Source organism: Macaca nemestrina, chromosome 13 (genome assembly GCF_043159975.1).
Source record: "Macaca nemestrina isolate mMacNem1 chromosome 13, mMacNem.hap1, whole genome shotgun sequence".
NCBI lineage: Eukaryota > Metazoa > Chordata > Mammalia > Primates > Cercopithecidae > Macaca > Macaca nemestrina.
In genome coordinates, this window is record NC_092137.1 from 63,689,177 (window position 1) to 63,709,573 (window position 20,397).

Genomic DNA, 20,397 nt, shown 5'->3' on the forward strand with positions numbered 1-20,397 from the left:
GAAATAGCCAAAATCAGAGAACCAAACAAAATTGAAACACAAAAATCCATACAAAAGATCAATGAGACCAAAAGTTGTTTTCTGAGAGAATAAACAAGATTAATAGAGTGCTAGCTAGATTAACAAAGACAGAAAGAAGATCCAAATAAGCACAATCAGAAATGACGAAGATGACATTACAACTGATTCCACAGGAATGCAAAAGATCCTTAGAGACTATTATGAACATCACCATGCACAAAACTTAGAAAATCTATAGGAAATAGATACATTCCTGGAAACACACAACCCCCCCAAGATTGAACCAGGAAGAAAGTGAAAACCTGAACAGACCAATAATGAGTTCCGAAATTGAATCAGTAATAAAAATCCTACCAACCAAAAAGAGCCCTGGACCAGATGGATTCACAGCCGAATTCTACCAGACGTAAAAAGAAGAACTGGTACCAATCCTACTGAAACTATTCCAAAAAAAAATCGAGGAGGAGGGACTCCTCCCTAACTCATTCTACGAAGCCAGCATCATTCCGATACCAAAATCTGGCAGAGACACAACAAAAAAAGAAAACTTCAGGCCAATATCCCTGATGAACATAGATGTAAAAATATTTAACAAAACCCTAGCAAACCAAAGCCGCAGCACATCAAAAAGTTAATTCACCACAATCAAGTAGGTTTTATCCATGGGATGCAAGGTTGGTTCAACATACACAAATCAATAAATGTGATTTATCACATAAATAGAACTAAAGACAAAAACCACACGATTATCTCAATAGATGCAGAAAAGGCTTCCAGTAAAATCCAACATCCTTTAACAACCCCCAACAAAATAGGTGTCGAAGGAACATACCTCAACATAATAAAAGCCATCTATTTCAAACCCACAGCCAATATCATACTGAATGAGCAAAAGTTGGGAGCATTCTCCTTGAAAACTGGGACAAGACAAGGATGCCCACTCTCACCATTCCTATTCAATATAGTACTGGAAGTCCTTGCCAGGGTAATCACGCAAGATTTTTCTACACCAATAATGTCCAAATCAAGAATGCAATCCGATTCACAATAGCCACAAAAAGAATAAAATGCCTAGGAAGATAGCTAACTAGGGAGGTAAAAGATACCTGCAATAAGAACTACAAAATACTGTTGAAAGAAATCAGAGACAACACAAATACATGGAAAAACATTTCATGCTCAGAAACTGGAAGAATCATTCTTGTTAAAATGGCCATAATTCCCAAAGCAACCTAGAGATGGAACAGAATAGAGAACCCAGAAAAAAAGTCACACACCTACAACCATCTTGATCTTCAACAAACTTGACAAAAATAAGCAATGGGGAAAATACTCTCTATTCAATAAATAGTGTTAGGATAGCTGGCTATTCATGTGCAGAAGAATGAAACTGGAACTCTACCTATCAGCATAAACAAAAATTAATTCATGATTAAATTAAATTAAACAAAAATTAATTCATTTTAAAAACTTAAATGTAAGACCTCAAACTATAAATATACAACAAGGAAATCTAGGCAAATACCCTTCTCAATATCAGTCTTAGCAAAGAATTTATGGTAAAGTCCTCAAAAGCAAATGCAAGAAAAACACAAATTAAGTGGGGCCTAATTAAACTAAAGAGCTTCTACACAGCAAGAGAAACTATAAAAAGAGTAAACAGACAACCTACAGAATGAGAGAAAATATTTGTAAACTGTGCATCCAACAAAGGTCTAATACATACTATCTATAAGGAACATAAATCAAAAAGCAAAAAACAACCTCTATAAAAAGTAGGCAAAGGAAATGAATTTCTCAAAAGACATACAAATCACCAACAAACATATGAAAGAATGCTCATAATCACTAATTATCATAGAAATGGAAATCAAAACCAAAATGAGATACCATCTAACACCAGTTAGAATGGCTTTCATTAAAAAGTCAAAAAATACCAGAAATTGGTGACGCTGCAGAAAAAAGGGGATACTTACACACTGTTGGTGGGTATGTAAATTAGTCCAGCCACTGTGGAGTGCAGTCTGGAAATTTCTCAAAGAACTAAGAGTTGAACTACCATTCGACCCAGCCATCCTATTACTGGGTATACACCAAAAAGAAAATAAATCATTCTACCAAAAGGACACATGCACCTGTAAATTCATTGCAGTGCTATTCACAGTAGCAAAATCATGGAATCCACCCAGGTGCCCATCGAATGGTGGACTGTCTAAAGAAAATGTGATACACACACACACACACACACACACACACACACACACACCCCATCAAATACAATGCAGCCATAAAAAAGAACGAAAGTATGTCCTTTGCAGCAACACGGATACAGCTGGAGGCCATTATCCTAAGTGAATTAATACAGGGACAGAAAAGTAAACACAACAGTTCTCACTTATAAGTGGGAGCTAAACACTGGTTATATACACGGACATAAAGAAGGGAACAATATACAGTGGGGACTAATAGTAGAGCAGGGAGAGAGGGAGGAGGACAAAGACTAAAAACTACCTACTGGGTACTATGCTCAGTACCTGGGTGATGGTTTCAATCAGACCCCAAACCACAGCCACCTGCAATATACCTTTCTAACGAGCCTGCACAAGTACCTCCCAATTCTAAAATAAGTTGAAAAATAAAACAAAAAGAATATGTGGAAATTCAAATGAAAACAACTACCATGTTATATGTGATAATCTACATATAGACCATTAAGATATATTAATATTTTAAATGAATTTACTGATAAAAAATTTTTTTCTGTACTATTTACCATATATTTTTCAAAAGAAGTTTTTCTTAAACTACATAATTCTCTCTGTTGTGTTCTTCTAATTAAAATATGGACTGTTGGGCTGGGCACAGTGGCTCACACCTGTAATTTCAGCACTTTGGGAGGCCGAGGCAGGCAGATCACGAGGTCAAGAGATCGAGACCATCCTGGCCAACATGTTGAAACCCTGCCTCTACTAAAAATACAAAAATTAGCTGGGCATGGTGGTGCGTGCCTGTAGTCTCAGCTACTCGGGAGGCTGAGGCAGGATAATCACTTGAACCTGGGAGGCAGAGATTGCAGCGAGCCAAGGTCTTGAGATCCAGCCTGGAGACAAAGCGAGACTCATCCTTTTAAAAAAAAAAAAAAAAAAAAATGGACTGTTGCTTAGGGTTCTGTGGTGTGAAATTAGACCAGCAGTTTTCTAATATCCATAAAATAATTTTAAAATGTTTCTCCTCTGAAAGTCACATAATTCAGTCACAGAGAGTTTATTTCTGTGTTTCCTTTGTTTATTTTGTTTTGTTTTTAGCTGCTTGGTAAGCCAATTTTCTACTTAGAATCTGTTAAAACTCTCATTTGGTTCAGTATGTGGGCTTTATCCTTTTCATGGTCTGTTATGTAAAAAAGATGGCTCAGAAACATTTTTTTAAGTTTGCGTATAGCAGTGTTTCTCAACTTGGATGCACATGAGAATCGCCTAGGGAACCCATAAAAGATACTGATACTCTCTCCCCTCCAGAGATTCTGATGTAACTGGTCTGGGTGGGCCTCTTTTAAAAGCCCCGTAGGTGATTTTAATGTGTTGTCAAAGCTAGGAACTACTGCTCTAGGATCCTGCCATTGTCCAAATAAAAGCTATTATCTTTTCTGATTGAACCTAGATGATAAATGTTTTTTAAAAATTCTATAGTTCAATAGATCCAATGATTAAATTTCTTCTCTACAAGGCTGCTGATTTTTTAGTTTGAATTTTAGGGTTTAAGAGCATATTCTATCTTTATTCTGATGATTAGTCCAAGAAGTCCCTTGGCTGCTACTGAAAAAAAAAAAAATTAAAGGAATATGCCTGAATACTAATTTAATAAACTGGTACTTTCGGTTCCTGATATTCTAAAAAAAATTCTCTACTTCATATTTAAAGATTATGGCTTCACACACACACACACACACAAGAAAAACAATTAGTGCCCTAGACATTTCTTCTACAAGATTATACTTTTTGCATAATGAATTTCACATGAAGCTGTAAAAAAGAAATCTTTACAAATTTTACCAGTAGATAGAATAACTGAAAGGGCCAATTCCTAAAACAAAAGCTCTTGACAAAAAATGAATTATATATCTTAATAAGATCAAAAGGGAGGGAATTATACAATCAGTGGTGAATAAAGAATCATGTACAAATTTGCATACAACTTTATGAAAAAATATTCAAATACATAAAATGAATAATTTTCTAGAAACACCAATTATGGAAACAAAAGAAAAAAAACCCTTTAAAAATGGAATCAATAATGAAAAAAATCTACCCTCCTTGAAAGACATCACACCCAGGAAATTTTACAGGTAAGTTTTACCAAACTTTCAAGTATCAATTCCTTTTGGTACTGTTGCAGAGAGGAGAAAAGGAAAAAGCTAGCCAGATTGTTCCACAGAGCTAGTAAAACTTTGATATCAACTCTAGAAAGGTTAGATAAGAAAGGATAATTTAAAAAAGTAAAACTGTGTGCCAAGCTCATATTGAAGCACATTGGGAAGCCTCTTCAATTTTCCCTACTTAATATCTAAGTAGAATCGACCACCACTTTTCATTGGGTCTCACTATAGCTTACACATACTCTACCCACAGCATCATTAACACTTTAATGCACTTACACATTTTCATATTTGTCTCTTACTGGCAGACACTAAGATCCTTGAAGGCAGGGATAGTTTCTTATTCATATCCCCTAGTATGAAATACAGTGCCTACCCCATGGTCATGCTCAGTAATTGCTAAATGATATGGCTATTTCAAGTAGAAATACCACTAATGTGCACATGCAGAGGTAGGAAATAATGAGTCAGCAAGTAAATTCATTTGACTAAGACATGGAAGGAAACAACACTGGAAAGGTAGGCCAAGGGCAATCAGGGTAGGTTTTTTAGTGCTGAAGCTGAGTTTGGTTTTAGCATCTACAGAAGAATTTTGGGCAGACAATGTCTAAATCAGATCTGTGCTTCAGGATCCATAGAAGCACTTTTTAGAGCTGTAAAAGACCTAGAAGTGACCTATCTGAATTAAATCTATTGTTTTAAAAGTAAGAAAACTAAAGTCAGATAGGGTAGGTGATCTACTCAGCCACGGAACACAGAATTAGCTAGAAGCAGGCAGAAGTTTAGAGGTAGTAAACTTGATTAAGGTGACATAGTTAGTATATGGTGCAACCAACAGGCAACCCCAAGTTTGTTCAACTCCAAAGTCCATGATCTAGATGACACCAGGCAATGAGGTATGTAGACTATGTATATCCTTTTAGGACAGTCCTAATTTCATATAAGGACTCATTTCAAAGAAAGGTAATTTGTAAAATATATAACTAAAAGCTAATTTAATTATTTTTACTTTTATTATAAGACACCCATTTAATTGAGTTCTAATTAGCTTAATTACATTAAGTCATTTTAACAAAGTCTTTTACTCAATGAACTTCTGAGCTCAAGATCAAGAAAATATTGGTCATGAACAGGAAGTGAGTAGGAATAGAGCACTTATTTAGCCTCATAAAATCCACACCGATACTACAAGTGATTTTAGTCACTGTAACAGAATTAGAAAAGTTCCAGAAAAAGGAAACTAAAAAATCTATAGGTGATTAAGAGGATTTTTACAGAAGACGTATATACATACATACATATATATTACACATCAAATTTTAGGACTCTTCAGTCTTAAAAAGATAGCCTGAAAGTTTATAAAACCAGGAGAGGTAGGTAGGGATAGAGAAAACTTAAACTTATTCATCTTATCTCAAATGCTGACTCTGGGTAATACTCCTTAAAAGTCTAAAACATAATTGATTTAGAGGCAAATACAGGAACATACTATTTTACCTACATAAGAAAGTGGGGGAGAGGGAGCTTGTTTTTTACAGTTATAATACAACAAAAACAGAATTTTGTAACCAAAGTACTAGTACAAACTGAAAATACACATAGGTTCACATATATGAATGAATGATCAAACCATTATCATGAATTGAGAGGATACTGTCCTGACCTTATAATCTATATCTCTCCTTAAATATCCTTGCCCCAAATGTGGTCTGGCACAACAGGGACTTACACAGTATAGGCATTTAACTAATGTTCATTAATTGACAGAGGTTTGAAGAGAGTAATTGGTAACAAAAGCTTTCACAGGCATGATATCATGAGTAAACAGTAATAATAGAACTAATAATGATAATAACAAGAGTCATAATAGTGAACAGTGAATCAGGGCTTACTATATATTGATATTGCTCTAAATGCATGTATTAACTCATTTATCATCACTAACCATATTTTTCAAATAATGAAACTATAGCACATACAAATTAGTAACTTGGTCAAGGACAGGAAGTTACATAGTGGCAGAGCTAGCATTTGAACCTGGAAGCCTAGACTCTTAATTACTATACTATTCTAGCCAGCCCTGGAATTGTCTGGGTATCTTCTAGATACGATACTTTTTAGGATCTCATTTCATATGTAATTTCCTTTTCTGAATATTTGAAAAAACAAATTATAGGTAAAAAATAATTCACATTTATTTCAGAACAGAAAATCTAATAATCCTATTTTATTTACACTTTATTAAAATGTACATATTTGTTTTAGATTTACCTCTAGTCTTCCTTGAGCATAACCCAGGAGGAGTAGATTGGCTCTGTCCTTTTCAGAAGAAATGGGGGCCCAAGGCCAAGCATCATCATTGACCAGTGGCCACCAGCAAACAACTCTATCATGAACATAGTTGATAGCTAGATGTCGCTCTGTTGTCTTGTTTATTGGGCCAGGTATTTCATAATAGAAAATCTAATGATTAAGAAAAAAAAAGCATACATGAAACGTTTCTTTAAAAGATGCAAAATCCTCAAGTATTACAAAAATTAAAGCATCTGGAAATGTAGTTACATGCAAATAAATATGCATGTTAAACATGTGCTTAAGAAGGTGTCAGAATTTACCAAATTCTTCTGACACATGTATAAAAAAGACATATGTTCAAAATTCTCCCCATTTTTAGCAAAGGAAGGAAGAGAAGAAATGTGAGTTAGGAAGGAATTGAATGTAGCAATTCCAATCAATACCAAAATGTACAGTCATGGTTGCTTGACAGCATCGACCTACACACAGGATTTAGGACCAGCTGTATAAAATGACAAGTTCAGTACTGCTGACCAAGAGTGTCTCACTACTGTTTAAGACATAACATGTTAACAATGACTGACAACAAAAAAAGGAAAAACAACTTGAGGCAAATATCTCTTTAAAGAATATATGCGACGTATACACATATATTCTGCATAAAAGGGATAAGCCATAGCATCATGCATAAAAGTTTATGCAGCTTCTGAGAATTATGCTTCTCTTTCTTAGGCAGGATTTGTATAATTTATTATTCAAACTATGTTATTTTGGAACATGGTTATTTGAAAACATAAGCACGGCACCATCTGTGTGACACATGCCAAGGAAATATAGATTGCACCGTATTTCTGCTTAAGGAATTAATGGAAGGTTGATAGCTTGGAAGAAAAAAAAAACTATCTTGCCATTGCTGGTCAGCAATAATCGAACCACTTTCTGGGGATTAAGCGCATGGCTAAGCCTACTGGACCAGACACTAGCAAAGGGCAGGGGGTCTTCTTATCAGAGAAATGCTTCTGGAGCCAGTCTCACTACATGACAGATTGCTTTCATATTCCTGTCTGCAAGGCAACAAAGGATGGCAGTAATGCGATAATGCCAGAGTGCAATGGGTGTTAAGAACCCGTTGCATTTATGTATTGTATTTAGTAAATAATCAGGCTCATCCAAATTGTGATCTCACCACTCAACCAAGGCCATTAAAACCAAGGTTAATGCTTTAATAATCCTTTGCTATTTTTTTTCAAGATGGTCAAAAGGAACCCTTTTCTATTTGCATGGCCATAATATTATTGACCTCTTCATCCTCTGAATGCACATCAAAAGGAACTGAAATCAAAGTAATTACCAGTGTTGTTCTCTCATGGTAAACATTTAACTCCTCGCAGTGTCCCTTCACTGTTAAATAAATTGAATCGGATGTTTCAGATGTAGACAGGAAAACTTGTTAAAGGTCAATAGTTTAAGGATGTTTACCCTGCAATTTTCTTTGCCAAAATTATGTCAATCTGAAAGAATTAAACTATGGTACAGCTGTAAAGAAAAGCAAAAGTACAATACTCTATACCACTTCCTTGTTTTAAAATCCAAATGGGCAATGACAGACAACACAGATGTACTTTATGCTATTAAGTATAATTTCTTATATTTAAGCTCTCAATATCATTGTTTTAAGTCTTCTTATTTGAGAGAAATACCACAATGAAATTGCTAAGTACTTAAAAATACATATACATTATTTTGACATCTGATTTGCCGCATAAGTATATTACCTATGAATTTCTAGATGACGAAATTGAATTACAATGAGTGACTGACATTTTCAGTTGTCACATAATGCAAATCATTTATGTTATGAAATGTTAGGAAATTTCATGTTTCCTATGAGTTTAATATTATCAATATTCCCTCATGATGACCAAGAGGGAACGTAAAATAAACAAATTTCTTAAAATATCCTTCCAATGGACAAATAGCAGATTTGACTAAATATTAAAAATATATTTTTAAAATATTAAACCAGGAAATGAAATTAATGAGCTTTCCGAAGGGAAACAGATTACTTCTCTAATGTATAGAAATGACATGGAGTGCCAATGTTCCTATTTTCCTAAATCCAAAGGCATATTCAAATAAGCAAGTAAGTAATTTCCTTACTTAAGGTTTAAGGACCCAAATGCTAGATCTGTTTTCCACATCTTTTCACAAGAAAAGATGACCTCTTTACAGTTTCTCTCTGTTCTCAGGTAGCTACTACTCTTCAGTTGAGAAGATTTTATCAAGCTATCACACCTAAGATAAAGAAACTAGTCATTCAAAATTTTATATACAGTTACTTTAAATGGTTTGAGTTAATGCACACACTGGTGCATTTTAAAGACCGATCAATTTTAGTAAGTAAACAGTATTTCAAGTAAATCTGGAGTTAGCCGTTCTAGAACTAACATCCTTTTAAAAATGCTAATACTATTTTTGTTTTGGCTAACCACATATAATAAGTAGCACTAATTTCCAGTTTTAAAAAATCTATATTAAGGTTTTACAGAGGTTTCGCAAAGCTGGCAAACAAAACTAGATGGTAGTTTATTACCACAATGAAAAACTCATTTATTTTATTCTACATTAAAAATCTTTTTTTCAGAATAAATGTTTCTACTAAATAAAACTAAATCCTCCCACACTACCACCACCTCATTCATAAGTAATAATTCCAAAGGGCAAAGGGTTAGGTTAAATACTAGTTTGCCAAAAACACACACACATTTCAAGCTACAGAGCTAGCTTCTCAAACTCTTTGCTCTTGCTGTAGATGCTCCAGGTATGGCATAAGTGTGCATCTTTTTTAAGGAAGCTGTGTATCAGCTCTGTTCCCAGTGAACAGTGAACTGTCTCAAATCCACATCACAGAGGTTGGATCAATCTTGCAAACACAAGTCATTGCTGAAAAGAGGCCTTGAACTGAAACAGCCTGGAAAATGTATTAGATACTCATCCTAGCAGAGAATATGCCTTCCCAGCAGTTAAAATGTAATGTGGCAAAACTTAAACACATCACTTAAAATAAGAATTCTGCCTTAACAGATGTAAAGCCCCTGATACAGGAAGGAAACAAATTACCTGGAGTTAGTGAAGGGAGAGATACTAACACATGAAGGAGATTTCTTTTTGCATTTTGTCCAGTTATAGTTGGAAGGGGAGGGTTCTTCCCCCTCCTTATTTATTACACTTTTCTATTAACCTTTGAAAGTGCCTTCTTCTTTCTTTCTTTTCTTGTGAAGTGGAAACCAGAGCAGCTATCCTACCCTAGAAAGATGATATGGGGTCTTACGGGAAAATGAGAATATATATACTACCACTAGTACAAAAACCATTTTCAAAGTGTAACTTGCCTCTATTATCTGTCTTTGACATCTATAAATACTATATAAATTGCTCCAAACATGCCATTGTTAGACATCCCCCCATAGTGAGAGTATAAAAGAAAACTTAGAATGGCCACTGTTTGCAGTTAATTAAGCTTAATCCTGTAATATTTCCAGTGTTTCTGAAATCCAGAATGTTTAAGAATAATGAGCAGAATACCAACTTATGAGATACTTTCATATACCTTAATAATTAATAATATGACTATATAAATCAAAATATCTACCTTATAATCCAAGGCTGAGAGTTTTTCCAGTCTTTTGTTTACATCAGAAGAATCCATCTTCTTGGTAAACTGAATAAAACATAGCTTGTTTTGTGCCAAAAATGATAAGATGATAAAACTGTCTGTGAGAAGAGCTAAAAACCATAATTAGATAATACCAAGTTAGAATAAAATAATGGATAGATTTTTTCCACTGAAATGTTACAAAAAGCTATTTTCAAACATACATATTAATTGAAATCACTAAAGTCTCCTGAATATCATTATAGCATTTTATAAAAATATTAAAGATATTAGGAATAAACAATAATTATCAATCTAATCATGTATGATTTTTTTTCCTGTGACTATTTCAATATACACTGATGTTTGGGGACCACCACTGGATGAGATGTATTTAGAACCAGGGCTATAAAGTTATTTTTAAAAAACTATTTCACACCTGAATGTAGAGATGAAAACATTCCATTTTATTTGTGCTAAGACTTTAATCCTATGTTTATATGATAGAAACCATCTGAGGATAAAGTGGATTTATTAGGGGATACTGATCAGTGTTCTCAACCAGTCTCTTTATTTAAAAAATTTTCATCAGTGAATCTTCTTTTAGGGGTATACAAGCTGGATGAAATAAAGCATATTTTACCCAATATGTACATTACATAAATTAATATTTAATAATGAAAATTAGCAATTTCTATAGCTTTGTCATTAAGCATACAAGTAGGTAAATAACTAATATTTGTGGATTATATAAAGGGCTATTGATGTTACATAAAATTATTGATAAAAATATGTTACAGGAATTTGAGAAATGCTTTGCATTGTTCCTAGCATAAAGAAATTATTAAATGTTTTATACATTTTCCTTTACTTTCACACCCCTGACCATGCAAACAGTGACCAACAGTGGATCTACACAATTACAAGAGAATCTGGAGAACTGCCAAGAAATCACATTGTTACCACGTTCCCATGAGAGTGTATTATTTTGGGTACAAATAAAAGAAATACGTGAAAAGGGATAACTCAGAGACACAAATTGTGCTGAAAAGTCTCCTTTTATTTCTCATTGAGGAGCATCAATATAACAAAATCATCAGAGCCAGTATTTTATTTGCAGTACCAACGAAGGGGTCAATAATTAGACATATGGAAATGGAACCTCTTCTACAGGGAAGCTTCCTCAGCACCTTACTCCTGTAAGGAAGGGGAAATGGCATGCTTACAATCCTACCCCCAGCTTATTACTATCAGTAATGTTGCTAATTATGGCCATCCTGCAGAGTTCTTTTCTTCACGATGACGTGATTGTCTGATTTATTCAGAGGTAGCTAGTGAGAGAACACAGCAGACGGAAGATTTCTTTATTCTCACCTCTGTCCTTTCCACTAGGACATACTTCCTTTGATTACTAAATTTAAGATACTGACCATTTTCAATCTATCATGATAATACAATGTTTCTCAACCTTTTTACCTTGAAAAAAAGAATATAATCTTTAAAAATTCAGGAGTCAGCACAGTATAGTGAAAAGAAAATGGGCTTCGCAGCCAGAACCTGTATTCAAATCTCATCTCAGTCACTTTCTAGCTATATAACTCTGGACATGTTCCTTAGTAGCTCAGCTTCAGTTTCCTTATGTGTAAAAATGGAAACAACTATACCTTATACAATTGTTTTCTTGTATTAAATAGGTAGGTTAGGAACCCAGCATACAGAGCCTTTTGGCTCAATAAATATCAGTATCCTTCCTATTCAATAACTGGCTTAATATCTTTTTCTTATGTGCTTTGTACCAATTACAGACTGATTGTGATGTCACTTAATAGGACCTGATTATCCAGTATATTAGGCATTGATCTTTATTATTTAGAAAATACAGCCCAAAATCTCTCAAAAGTTAGTATTCGTAAGATTTTAGTAACAAGGAATCTTCCTATGAGAGCCAAAGCATCAATTGTTTACTGGTGGCTGTGTTGGTATATTTGTGTTATTTATTCAAAATTCATTTGGAAATGAAATATATACTTGAAGTACCAGTTATAGAGAACTAACTTTGAAAGAATGAAAACAAAACCCTATTTTGAAAACAATGCTCACTTCTTTTAAGGAAAAAGTAAAAAACAACTCAGAACATAAGCTTAACACTTGACAAGAAAAAAAAAAAATTTGATATTAAATATTAGTCAAAACTTGTATTGGTCCCAGGGGGTAAGTGTGCTATTACAAGCAATTACTTGTTTTGTTTGCAAGTCCCCAGTGGTAATAATTAGTCTACCTGTTGACACACTATTTCTCCTGCCCCACTGTTAATGTAGGCAATTGATTTGCACATGGGGGTAATTACCATCACTGATGGTGTCTGAGATGAGCTTCCCCACCAGGCTTCTGTCAATCACCACTTTCTCCAGCTGCGGCCCAGAAAGGCTTAGCGACACCAGCACACCTGAACCAAAGAGGAGCTAAAACCAGGTAAGCAGGGGAGATGGGAAGGAAGACATGCTGTGATTTAGAATCTTTAAAAAACCTCTCTCCAAATGTACAACTTATACAGATATTTTACACATGCATCTACACTATGAAATTATAAAGAATTGTCTTCACTGAAAAACAATTATTGACATTGTGGTAAAAAGAGAAAGGTGGCTAAAGGATGCAACACAATAAGTGCATTGATTAAAGCTACATGAAGAAACCTAATTTAGTCCATGTTTATTAGAAATCTAATCTTCTAAATACTTAGAAAGCACATATGCTGAAATAACTGCTTTGTTCTGGATTCAGAAAATGTAATGTATTCTATTGAGATATTTTGAAAAATTACTATTATAAACTAAAACATTTCTTGAGGTTTGAATAGTCATTGCTACACATTAAATATAGAAGATATGCCACTATTACAATATAAACAGCTAATGTTATGCATTTATTTGGAAGTTAAACACTACTTCTAAAAATAAAGATCTTGTCAGTCTAAAATATTAAAATACATGTAAATCAAGGCAATTAAGTAAAATGTTAAATTTTTAAAATCATAAACAAATACATACCAGAAACAATTTCACAAGGAGAGATAAAGGAATATAGTAGAGCATTCAGGCTTTATCAGTATCAGTGTTTACAAAACCACACAACAAAAGATGACTGGATATCACCATTATAATTTTATACTGCTCCTTTCCATTTGTGGCAGCATAATTCATTCATCTCCAAATGTTTAAAACTTCTGAAAGGACTATGCATATGCGTATGCTTGTTATCTATGAGATTATGAAATATCAACATTGGAAGAAATTGTTTCACCTTCAAGGCAACAGACTCAAAGCTGATGAATCATGGAATAACATATGGTATAAGAAGAAAAAAACCAATTGTCAGTAAACTAATCACAAACATGCTAGCCAAATTCAAAGACAACTTTGATTTTAAACAAAACAGGGGAATCCCCCACCCACCTAGGCATCATGTCCCAGCTAGAGAGGATGATTCTGTGTTGAGACATATTTGGACATGTGTGAAAGATAAGCAGCATGAGGGACCAGGGTAATATAAAGACAGACCACCATTCCTCACTGCCTAACAGATTCCAGGCACATGATTCAGAAAAGAAACTGAAGAATCACTTTGCATTTCTGTTAGAACTCTTGTCCTAGTCACCAGAAAGCTAACCTTTATTTGACTTAACAGATTATTCCATTTTGCATTAATACCTCTACAGGGGCAGAGAGTTAGGGGAAGAGTACTTAATCATCTTTGTGGGTCTTGGAGACTACTAAGAGAAGGCACATTTGTTTTAAGAAATTTAAAATGCTTCACAAATTACCATCTACTGAATTACACCCAGCCCTACCACATACCTTAATGGCAAATAGTGATATTTCCCTTTTGAAGAATCCCCCCATAACAACACAGCATGTGGTCTTAACTCCCCAAATTCATTCTCAGGCAATTTTAGGGACATCTTTCATATCTACTACTCCCCTTCCACCTTTATTCAAAACATCTCTAAAATCTATCCTTTTCTATTTATTTTTATCTACTAAAGCTTTACACCTATACCCTTAAGCACTTCTTTTCCTAATTACTCATTGACTACCAGCTCCTTATGTATGTTGGCTTGGCCACATTTATCTTTGTAGTGTCAGGAATACAGCAGGTACTCAACAAATGTTTGGAGAAAGAATCACAACTAACTCAATGGAACATCAGATAATTCAGAGTTACAAAAAAAAAAAAAAAAACTTGGTCTAATTTTCCATTTCCGTATGACATGGATGTTCCTTCTGCAGCATCCCTTCAAGCATCTAGCCCATGCTTGAATACTGCCAGTGATCAGGAGCTCACTACTTCACAGGAAAACTGTTCTACCATGGGTCAGTTGTAATCAACTTAAAGAACCTTCATTCATTTTTTTAATTCAGCAAAAACTGAATGTTCATTATATGGCAAGCACTAAATTAAATTTAAGGGCTCAAAAAGAAATCAAATATAATTCTTAAAGTAGGTTAAATAAAGTAGGTTAACAGAAAAAGATCGAGATCAAAGCAAATAACTAATAAAGTGCCAGTTTACCAGACCTATGATAGAGATATATAGTGGGTAGACTCAGAGGACTGGGAAGGAGGTGGTGACTCTTGAGATTGAGGCTAAGGATACAACTGACTCCCTATAACTTTGACAGTCACCCCAATTATTTTTCAGTAGCACCCACCTCAAATATTCAAGGATAATAATACAGTGGTTAAGAACACAGACTCTGAAATCAGAATAAAACCAGTATTGGCTACTTGTTACTAGCTGTGTGACATTGACAGTGTAATTTAACCTCTCTGTCCCTTTATTTCCTCATCTGAAAATAAACATGATAGTATCTACTTCATAGGATGAGGATTAAATAGCTTTTTACAAAAAACATTTAGAATAATGCCTGGCACATAGTATTTGCAATTATTATTATTATTCAACCATTAATTGTAAGATGCTGTCTATAGTCTCCAAATCACTGCTCCTGCCTCCAGGCATAGATTAGTTATCTAACCAACGTATGCATGCTCTTGGCTCCATGACACTCACCCCTTTGAATCCTATATCAAATAACAAATATCCTCACTACATTGTTAACTAACTCTGTCTTTTTAAAGACATTTTGTCTTTTTAAAAACCTTGTAACCCAGGTTGGACTGAATGTTAGACGTGTGACATTCAGGTGAATTATAACTAGTAAAAAATGCAATCTTTTGTTGCCTTTCCCATTTGTTATGATTTCACAAAGATATTCTCTCCAAAATATTTGCAAGTTCCTTCAGAACTCTGGAAATTTTTCCAAGTGTCTAATTTCTTTTACCTTGTTTTCTGTTCTCACCATTGCTGTCATGAAATAACTCTCATATCCTAACAAAAACTGCTTTTTCTATGTATGAGCATTGGTTATAAAATTCTTCTTAAAACCTACTTTTATGGGATGAAGAAGGAAAGTACAGCCTGTGAGATTAAGTAAATGAGGGACCTGATGCCGGAAAAGATTCAGAGGGGTGAGTGTCATGGAGCCAAAAGCATGCATACATTGGTTAGATAACCGATCTATGCATGGAGGCAGGAGCAGTGATTTGGAGACTATGGATCCATTGTTGAGGTTGGACATTCCTTCACAATCCTTCTCAAAGAATAGGTGCAGCCACTTTTTCATAAATTCACTCATTTACCACTATATATATATATATATATATATATAGTATATCATATGAGTCAGGCACTGTTCCAAGTGCTACTGAGAATATAGCAGTGAACAAAACAGACAATGCCCTTGCCCTCCCTGGCCTCATGGAGACTGCATTCAAGTGTGGACACAGATAATAAAACAAATAGTTTTAATATAATGTACAACAGCAATAAGAACTATAGAGCAAATTTAGGAGGGTGCTACTTGAAGATGACTAATAAAGAAATAAGCCTCTCTGAGGAAATAACATTTGAATATAGACCCAAATGAAGTAAAAGAACAAGCCACATAAATATCTAGAGAAAAGGAGTTCGAGGAAGACAGAAGAGCAAATGCAAAAACTCTGAGGTGGGAATGTTCCTAGGCTGATTGAAGAAAGCTAGGTCAGTGTGGCTGGAGGGGAGTGAGTGAAAGGGATATTCATAGAGGATGAAGACAGAGAGGCAGTCAAGGGCCAGGTTAGGTTAGACCTTGTTGATGGGAAGTCACTGAGTTTTAAGCAGCACAGAACTATAATATAATTTATGTTTTAAAGCAGGGGTCAGGGCAAGTGAAGCAAGAAGACCATTATAAGCCTATTGCAGTGGTCAAGATGAGAGAAGATGATGGCTTGGGACTAGAATGGTAATGCTGAAGGAAATGGTAAGTGGGCAGACTTGAGACATATTTTAAAAAGTATCTATTAGCACTTGCTGAAAAATTGAATGTGGCATATGAGAGAAAGACTCAAAGATTTTTGGCCTGAGCAACAGTTTACTGCGATTGGGAATGCTACAGGAAAAGCAAATTTAGATTATGGAGAATAAAGAGTTTGATTTTGACACGTTAAGTTTAAAGTATTTATGGACATACCAGTGGAGAGATCTAGTACATAATCAGAAATGAGTCTGAACTTCATGGGGGACTACAGATGTATATTTGGGAGTCATCAACAATACAAAGGTAGTATTTAAAGCCATGGTACTGGACATGCTCCCTTTAAAAAATGAGTGGAAAGACAGAAAGAGATCTAAGGTCTGAGCTCTGGGACATTCTAACCCAAAAAATCAGTTTAACCCTCTTATTGAACCAAGTTTGGATACTTGAAAGATCAAGTATGTCCACCATTTCATATCTCCAAATGCCCTATGGACTAGAGGCATCCCTGACACCAGATTTTGGAATAAGAAGGTATAAATCAATTAATCAGCTAATTAATGCATTTTTATAAAACAGCCTATGGGGAAGCATAGAGTTGCCAAGTACTGGTGCCAAAGATACTCCTGGATATTGTAAAGGAGATAACTAGAGTTAGAAAAATATAGTCAAGGAAAGAATATTCCAGCCCAGACAGGAAAGTGTTGTTCTCACCTCTGCCTGTTTCCCCAACGTGGTTAGTCCTTAAGACCTCCAAAATGGAAAGGATCTATGTAAGATTTGGTAGGACAAAAAGGAAAAAGAGCACCAAGACAGCGTCCTATTCCATTGCAAAGGATTGGAGGGAGGATTCTGGTAGCTCAGAAAATAAAAAAGAGCAGGCAGTAGTAAAGGGAGGCATCTCTGAGGCAGATCTGAACTGAAAAGGCCCGCAGGATGAAGCAATGAGAAGGCCAGTGGCATCTCCCAACACTGTCCCAATTTGAATGTTGTTTAAATGTTGTGCAGGAGATAGCTGAGGCAAATAGAAACCGACACTCTTCTTTTTCTCTGACACCCCTCCAGACAAAAAGTACCTTCCTTATTATTCCTGCTCTGACCATGTCTCTTTATGTTGCCTTTCTCATTTTCTCCTTTTCATTTTCTTCAATAAGCTCATACTGGAAAGGTAAGCTTTCTCTTTAAGAAACTCAGAAATGATTTCCACAATCTCCAGATGGCTCTTCAAATTGGCTTCTCTTAACCCTAAAGTCTACAGTACTTAGATTGAGGATTAAATTGGAAGTGAAATGGTACTTTGAGGAGAATGAGAAAATTATATCAGATGACATCCTTAATTGAAACAAAACATAAATAACATCTGAGTTTTGCTCATTCAGTAGATTAAAAAAAGAAAAACATGTGAGTGCCTCCTACATGTCAGGAGACCAAAGTGAATATAGTTAAGGATAAAAAAAATTAGTTGATTTACTACAGAGAATTGACTTAAGGAGAAAAAACAAAAGAACAAGAAATAAACAGGTATTTTCCTGGATAGAGAAGTGAGGTTCCTCACTGGGGTCTCCCAGCGAGATTTCCCAAAAATTTGTATGGTGTTATTCAATATATGGAATACATACATACCTAGAAATCTGCCTGCAAAGTCTATTTCAATTTAATAAATCTAATTTTCTCACTTATTCTCATTACAAAACAAATGATGCCATATTTTAATCCCTAATGTAACTTTAAAATCCTGCTAACTATATTTGCATAAAAGAAAAGTGATCATTCCTAGAAAGTATTTATAACCATGGTCAAATTTGGTAGAACAAAAAGGAAAAAGAGCAACAAGACAGTGTCCTTTCCATTGCAAGGGGTTGGAGGGAGGCTTCTGGTACCTCAGAAAATAAAGAGCAGGCAAGGTGGTAAAGGGAGGCATCTCAAAATAAAACAAGGTCCAAAAGTAGATTTTGTATTTGTCAGTAGTTTTAAAGATCTAAAGAGTTAAAAGCAGTGGTGAGAAGTAAAGAGAAAGGCAAATCAGATAACACTTTTTTATAGTATTTTATAATTTACAGAAGACTTTTACATGCACCATAATGCATGTAAAATGCCAGTATAACTGATACAAAATAAGTATGCAAGTTTTAAAAACAATAGTAATATGGTTAATCTCATCCTCATACTAATTCCCAATCAGAAAAGTAAGGCAATAAATCAAAGGTCTCATAATTCGTGGGAAAGTAGAGACCAAGACAGGTCGATTAATGACAAATCCTATATACCTCTTCACCACTGTTGAGGAACTAATATCCTTAACTTTCACTTCTCAGTTGACTTCCATGCAATATCCCACCTGGTTTTCCTCTCTCCAGCTCTTTTCTTCACTCAAACCAGTCTCCCTCTAACCCAGGGGTCCCCAACGCCCAGGCCACTGACCAGTACCCATTTGTGGCCTGTTAGGAACCAGGCCACACAGCAGGAAGTAAGTGGTGGGTGGGCAAGCATTACCACCTGAGCTCCACCTCCTGTTAGATCAGCTGCAGCACTACATTCTCATAGGAGGCAAACCCTCCTGGGAACTGTGCATGTGAGAGATTTAGGTTGTGTGCTCCTTATGAGAATCTAATGCCTGATGATCTGAGATCTGTGAAAAAAATTGTCTTCCATGAAATCAGTCCCTGGTGCCACCAGAGGACCACTGTTCTAAACTGCTGCTCCCCAGTTCTCAACTGGGGATGGTTTTGGCCACCAGGAGACACGACATCTGGCAACGTCTGGAGACAATGTACTTGTCACCACCTTTATATATTAGCCATCTTCACAGAGCCTCTCTTTAAAAGAGTGCTTGTAAATGAGTCGCTGTGGAAACAAAGATGTTTTCCACGTCTTCATTAGGCAGATGTGGAAACTTCTCAAATTTCAATCAACCCTCTTCTCACATAAAGAAAGGGTAATGTGATAAGCTACCCTCTCTCATGTATTATACCCTGGTCAGATATCTCAAATGGAGTGGTGGGCAGTGCACAGTTCAGGTCAGGAGTCCCCAGGAAACCCACCCTGTGAGTCTCTAACCATGTTCAGGGCTATCACTTTGATGACTAATGCTACTTTTCAAGACTGAAAGTGCCCCACAGCAAGTAATCGAGCTACCTTAGCTTGAAAGAAATATCTTGTTAGAACACCTCCTTGCCGTTGTTCTCATTCTCTGCTTACCAATCAGCCTTCTTATCTTACGTCAGTCTCTTGAATAACTCATCCATGAGGTAATGCCCCAAGGAAATGAGCAATGTCTATGATGCCAAATAAATCTCACATAGTAAATTAATAAATTGGCATTCCACGTAATAAATCAGTCACTTCTGAATTTAGCTATTGTTAATGTTGTTAGTACAAGAAAATAAATGGAGATAACATAAAAGATAGATAAGTTTAATTAATGAGAAATTTTTTTCCCAACAGCATGATACCTTCTTGAAGGTAGGGGGAGGCATTTTTAAAAGTTACAGACCTACACAAGTAGCACCATTCTGTTTTACTAGGAAAAAAACAAGAGTAGTATGGGTATACATATACACATAAAGAAACTGTAGGGGAGGTTCCAAGATGGCCAAATAGGAGCACCTGGAGTCTGCCACTCCCAGTGTGAGCAACGCAGAAGACAGGTGATTTCTGCATTTCAAACTGAGGTATCAGGTTCATCTCACTGGGACTTGT

General features: G+C 35.3%; 1 protein-coding gene across 20 annotated transcripts in view; it reads right to left on the reverse strand.

The window, feature by feature from the left end:
- WDPC (WD repeat containing planar cell polarity effector) overlaps positions 1-20,397 on the reverse strand; it is a 675,061-nt gene that overhangs the window by 320,641 nt on the left and 334,023 nt on the right. For all 20 annotated transcript variants that reach the window (XR_011611802.1, XR_011611803.1, XR_011611798.1 and 17 more), the window contains 3 exons: positions 12,691-12,805; positions 10,341-10,474; positions 6,665-6,856 (listed from right to left, as the gene is read on the reverse strand). Coding sequence is in view for 13 of the 20 variants with exons in the window: in XM_071076813.1 (XP_070932914.1) it covers positions 6,665-6,856; positions 10,341-10,474; positions 12,691-12,805 (441 nt within the window). In the remaining 7 variants the exon portion in view is untranslated. The remainder of the gene's footprint in view (positions 1-6,664; positions 6,857-10,340; positions 10,475-12,690; positions 12,806-20,397) is intronic.